The 6,147-nt window shown below is 40.5% G+C and overlaps 1 protein-coding gene across 1 annotated transcript in view; it reads left to right on the top strand.

The window, feature by feature from the left end:
• Positions 1-1,123: 1,123 nt before the first annotated feature.
• MLLT3 (MLLT3 super elongation complex subunit) overlaps positions 1,124-6,147 on the top strand; it is a 208,000-nt gene continuing 202,976 nt past the window's right edge. Inside the window, exons 1-2 of the mRNA XM_024193138.2 lie at positions 1,124-1,202; positions 2,208-2,388. Coding sequence (XP_024048906.1) covers positions 1,191-1,202; positions 2,208-2,388 — 193 coding nt within the window. The 5' untranslated portion in view covers positions 1,124-1,190. The remainder of the gene's footprint in view (positions 1,203-2,207; positions 2,389-6,147) is intronic.

Below are 6,147 nucleotides of genomic sequence, written 5' to 3'. Positions count from 1 at the left end.
GAATTTAACCAGATTAGTTCTCTTATATGGATTATATTCGCTGTTACTAAAGCGCATAAAGGTCGTAATCCAATTTATGCACATTACAGTAAGTATTAACTTTATTTGCTATTTTAAGTCTGCCAGTTGCATCATGTGTTGGTAAGCGGGTTAATACTAGTTCTTCTGATGCAATCCAACAGACTTCAAAATACAAAATGTAAACACGCTTACAGCCCACTTACGTCTTAGAAACTGACAACTTCTAGTAAATTTCTATCATTAAGGCACTTAGGAGACACTTTTAAGTAACTGCTGCAGACAGATCCTCACTCAGTCCTAAGGATCACTCTTTTTGAAAGACTCCTTCCAGTTAGCTGCGTGTTTCATTAAGATACTTAACAAAAGTCACTCATCATTTTTAACCCTCCTTCATTCATTTTGTCTCCACACAAGCTTTGTAAATGCCATTTCAAGTTATTTTATGCCGTCTTTTGTGTTCATTTCAAAAAATACTTTACAAAAGTTAAGGTTTGGGTTTTCTTAATTTCCTCTTTCTGCTCTCTCCTTGTAAAAAGGATCCCTCTAAAATTCCCAGACAAACTCAAGCAGCTCCCCTCCGTCGTGCAGTGCCCCCTCCTCATCCCCTGCTTTACTGCTGGGGGCTAAGGCTCTAGACATTGGTTACATTCCAGCAGTTTTAATCCGGTTTTTATTGTCAGACCTGAGTCGTTTACTCGGGGTTGGGTGGTGGGTTCCCCCCTCCTCCTTCCCCTCAGTAACCTGTTACTTTAAGTAATGCATTTGGGTTGTGATGGCAATGATCTGACTGTGAGGGCGGCCGGCCGGAGGGGTTAGTGATTTAGTTACTGTGTTTGATTGGCTCTTTTTACCTCTCTCTCCACGCTCTCCCTCTTTTCCTCCCTCCCTCCATTGCACAGTGTTATGTCTGTCTCAGTGTCAGGCTTGAGGTGCAGGGCGCATGCTCTAGTATCTCAGCCCCAGCCGCTGGAGCTGCTGCTGGGGGCTCAGTTTAATAAGAGAGAGAGAGAGAAAGAGACAGGGGGAAAAAGAAAGAAAGAGAATGTCCGCCATCTACTCTCCTCTCCTGTGCGCACTCTCAATCACAGCAGCTTCTTCATGAATTAGAGCTAAGGGGGTGGGGTGGGGGACAAAAGTACATACCCCAGCAAACCCCAGGGCCCCCAGGCATGGCCAGTTCGGTAAGTACATAGAATCCCCCTCTCTCCCCTCCCTTTCCTCTCCTCCTCCTCCTCCTCCACCCTGCGCTGCCCAGACACCGTTTAGTGCTTCCAATTAGAGAAAGGTTGGTGTGTTGGGGATTTTTTTTTAAGTGTGTGGCTTTTTCCTCTCGCTCGCTCTCCCTCCCTCCCCTCCTCTCTTTGCAATTGCATGAAGCGCACACACACATCTAGAGAGAGAGGGAGAGAGACGGTGGAGGCGAATAATAACCCAGCCATATTTCTGCAGCCGCAGCAGCCAGGGGAGCAGTGAGTACAGTACAGGGGACTCAGCGCAGGAGGCGCCGCTTAGGATGGTGCGTTCTCTCCGGCGTGGCTCTGACAGCCAGCGGCCCCCCAGTAACTTTCCCTTTATGCATGCATGTGTGTGTGCAAAACCAGCTGTTAGCGTGTCCCCCTCCTCTCCCCTCGAACCCCTGGACTGTCGCACTGGCAGCCGCTGGCGTTTTTATTTATGCATGGAGGGGGGGTTGTATTTTTGTTTTATCTCTTTCCCCCCCCCCCGCCGTTCCCCTTGCGCATCTTGACTTATTCTTTTTATTTGATGCCCATGCGATCTGGATTTAAATGCCTTGGAGTTTAGTTCCTTGCCACGAATATGCAATTTCAGGAACAATCCACCTCCAAATGAGACTTCTTTCTATTCTAAAGCATTATGGGGTGGTCCCCCCCCCCGTTTTCTTTGCCTTGGAAATACTGCCCTTGCGCGTGTTCATGTGTGTCCATTGTATTTGTGTTGGGGTTCTGTCTGCTTGCTTTGAGGCTGCATTCCGTTACAACCCGAGCCGATCGCTTCTTCGTCTTTCCTGTGGCGTGAATGCACGTTTAAGTGTCTGGGGTGGCTTCCCTCCCCCACCCCCTTGTTCTATGGCTATTTTCTTTGTGTATTTTGTTATTCGTGCTGCCCTAAAGCTGAGTGTGATCCTTCGCCTTCCTGCTCATTGTTGCCCTTCTCTCTCTCTCCAGTGTGCTGTTCAGGTGAAACTGGAGCTGGGGCACCGAGCCCAGGTTAGGAAGAAACCCACCGTGGAGGGGTTTACCCACGACTGGATGGTGTTTGTTAGAGGACCCGAGCACAGTAACATTCAGCACTTTGTGGAGAAAGTCGTCTTTCACTTGCATGAAAGCTTCCCTAGGCCAAAAAGAGGTAGGGCTCGAATACAAAAGTGGCTTGATAAATATGGATTTAATGTGTTTGCGTAAGGGGAGAGAGAAACACTCGCCTTTCAAGTCTTGCTTTACATGTATGCTCTGAGCGCTGGCAGGCGGCGACCGCTGCTGCAAAGAACTGCAGCCGGGCTCCTGGCGTCTCAGAAATCCTTGCATGCAAAGGACCATCAGGTGTACTGTATTTTTCTCTCCCGAAACGAGAACTCCCTAATCCCTCTGGCTGAGCTGGGAGTTAAGCAGCTGATGCATTTGTTGCGTGTTCAGGTGGGGAAACAAAAGCAGCATTTGTGCTCTCTCTCACAGTCAAGGGATTGGCATCTGGGCACTATTTTATCCCTGTGATTTATTTCTGCCTTTCCCCCTTGTCTTGCAATGACTCTGAGTTGCTGCCGCAATCATCTTTAATCTCTGCCGCCTGTGACTGCGTATTGGGCAAAGATTGCATGAGGTCTTGTCTTCGACAGCATCTTCATGCCTTGTTTTACTTTTGAATGGTGTCAGAATCTCTCAAACCCTACCCAGTAAATCGATAGTGTAGAGTGGTATATTTTGTGCTACATGTTGCATCCTGTTTCTAGATCTACATTTCTTTTAGTGTAGTAAGTACATGGGCTGGAGGAAAGTATCTGTATGCCTTGCTGGTGAATTTTGATATCGATATGACTTCTTAGTATGGACTACTGTTTTTACTAGTTATGCTACGTTTTGGGGTTTTGTTTAGTTATTGAATTTGCATAATCATTAGCACCCACCTTTCTTATTTTTTAAATACTATAGGACTTTTTTTTTAAAGTGGGTGGTACTAGTTGATTTTTGTTAATGGAGATTTTAAAATCTTTTGTTTTTTCAGTTTTGATTCTTTTGCTCTCAAAGCTGCTGTCTGATTGTTTTAGTTGGATTAGTGGAGGTAACAGTACAAATATAATAAGGTGCTTTGTTTGTGTGCAGGTTTATTTATCTAAGTAGACACAATGGTTAGTAGTTATCTCCCATTTGATCTGTAATCTTTATTGGCATCTAGAACTCCTGCAGTTCCTTAGAACAACATCATAATAAATCCATTCTGCTTAGAGCTATGTGGGAATTATTGAACATATAGAGAGTGAATAAAGAGAGGAAGCAATCAGTGTCAAGTTTAGAGGTAGCAAAGCTCTTGTTTTGTTAACATGTATACTTGTGTTAATGCTGTTCACTTATCAAACGTCAAGTTATGAATTTCTTCTTTTTACACTGAGTTTGTAGGATTGGGAGTCTGCTATGATTCTCTTCCCAGGTGCAAACTAACAGTTCCCTTTCATCCATCATTCAATCTAATTTATATTCACATCCCTAAAACAGTCATGCAGTGCACTCTGTCGGGTCCTAACTATTGTACAAGAGACTGCATAATACAATTTTCAGTGATTTTCATACATCTATGCTATACTGTCAGCAAAATAATTCCCTATAAGAATGTGGATTTTTCTCGCAGTTTCCCATCTTCTTTTTGCATTTATTACTGACTGATGTGCACAAAAAGACAATTTATTTAAAGAAATATTAATTTGCATAAGAAACTTGGTGAAGAAGTGAGAGCTGTCTAAGGAGTCTAAACAGCTAGGTAACTTTGTCTGCATACTGTGAACAGATTATTATACTGAAATCAATGGTAGAAAGTGCTTTTCATATCTTAGAGCTGTATCTACGCCATAGTGGTGTTTTGTGAAACACTCTGCCTTTATTCCCCATGCTAATGACTTTCTGTCCAGCCTGAGGGAACGTGACTCTGTAGCCCAGACCTGGGGATTGTTGTTAGGTGTGGTACAAAGCTAGTTTAACTGTAATATATTTTTAGGACTTTGCAAGTGAAAGATGTATGGTTGTTTTGTTGAGTATGCTGGGCTGCAGAATTATGTTATGCAGCTATTAAAACCATTGTTTTAAAGTGTTTATTTTGGGTTTTTATTTGTATGTGTTTTTCATGATGTGACAAGTGCTGGGAAAAGCGCCAGCTTACATAGCCCGGGAGAGGACTTGTCATATTGTAATTACACATGACTCAGATTGTGAGAGACCATTCTGTTTATTGGGAACAGTTAGTTGTAAATTCAGTCTATGCTGAACATCTCTCACTTCTGGGATTCATTTTGACACATCAAAAATCTCCTAGCCATTTCAGACCTTATAAGTCAGAATGTGGAAGATTAGCGTCAGGTTATTAAGGATACTTTGTTTGTTTGTGCTACCCAACATTTACTCTGGTAAAAACCTTAGAAAAGAGTTTGTTTTATATGTCCCTTGTGATTTAGTGGATGGAAAAGTATTACATTAATTTTTGTAATCTATAATGATTGATTTTTTTGGAAAAAGTTGTTCAGACTTTTTGATCTTATATATTAATAGTTTGATTTAACCACAGATGGTCTTTACCATGATATCCAAAATATTTCATTGTAATGCTTTTGCTTGCAATCAGATGTCAGGCACTTTCTCTATCACTGTTTTTAAAGTTGCAAACTTTTATTGATTATTTTGTGTAAAAACTTGGCAGAATTTTTTTTCTTTGTATAATTTTAATGGATATAACTGATGTTTGTTTATTTAAAAATTCTTTATTGATTTAAATTTTCACAGTGGTGCGGAATTTTGCGGGAATAAGACAGTATTTAATAACACTAGATGCTGAGATTCAAAAAGTTAAGGCTTTATGGCAATTAAAACACATAGTCAACATTGTATTTCAAAATATCAACATAAATATCCTTAAATCAAACTACATCGTGAAGCAAAAAAAGATGGAAAAAATATTTCGTCGATCTGTGTGTAGTGAAATGATGTTTATCGATATTTATGGATAAAACACCTAATTGTTCCAAGGCTAAAGATAATTTATCAAACAAACATTTGATAGCTTGTCAGACAAATGAAGTCCTGGGATTAGGAGGAGGGAAGTAGGTGTACAGCACAAATCAAAGCAACATGTCATTACTTTGGCTTGTTGTTATAACATTATTCCTTAGTTTTTGATAGGTGATATTAGATATTGCTATATCTAATATTTGATATTGCTTCCATGGAATGATGCTGAAAATGGCTGCTTTAACAGGAATGATAGTAGCTAGTAGCAAAAGTTAAACTCATTAAGACTATTTGCAAAGCTGTCACATCATTTTGAAAAAAATAATTGGACATGCTATCATAGGTTTCATTTGGTTTATAATGTGTTGCTACTACTAGGTCACTTTTTTACTTATTGCAGTTTAACTTGGAGCACTAAAAAGGAATATATTTGTAAAGAAAACTCTTTTATGAAACTAGAAGTTACTCTACTGAAGAGGGTATGTTTACATGAACATCTTATAAACTATCAAAGCTCTGTGTACAGCTCTATTACTGCATATTGCCTTTTGACACTTTGACTTCATTGGTGATATTATAACTAGTAAGGGTTGGGCAACTTATAAAAATGAAGGTGTGTCCAGGTTGTATGTACATAACCTACATTCTTTTAATGGGAGCTGCATGTACAAATAGAGGGATGTGTGTACCCCAAAGTTACACTGGTTTAATTAAAGTGAAGATCTAGCTATGAGGATAGTGTAGTTCTTGTTTTTTGTTTTGTTTTTGTTTGTTTTAAACATTTAATTGGATCACTCCAGTTTGCCTTATAAATCTTCTTCTTTCTTTCAATTTCCCCCCTTTAGCGCTGTCCACACACACACACACACACACACACACACACACACACACACACACA

This window comes from Terrapene carolina, unplaced genomic scaffold (assembly GCF_002925995.2).
Source record: "Terrapene carolina triunguis isolate 2854851 unplaced genomic scaffold, T_m_triunguis-2.0 Scaffold113, whole genome shotgun sequence".
NCBI lineage: Eukaryota > Metazoa > Chordata > Testudines > Emydidae > Terrapene > Terrapene triunguis.
The sequence above is the reverse complement of the archived record's forward strand: the minus strand, read 5'-3'. Positions and strand labels throughout refer to the sequence as shown.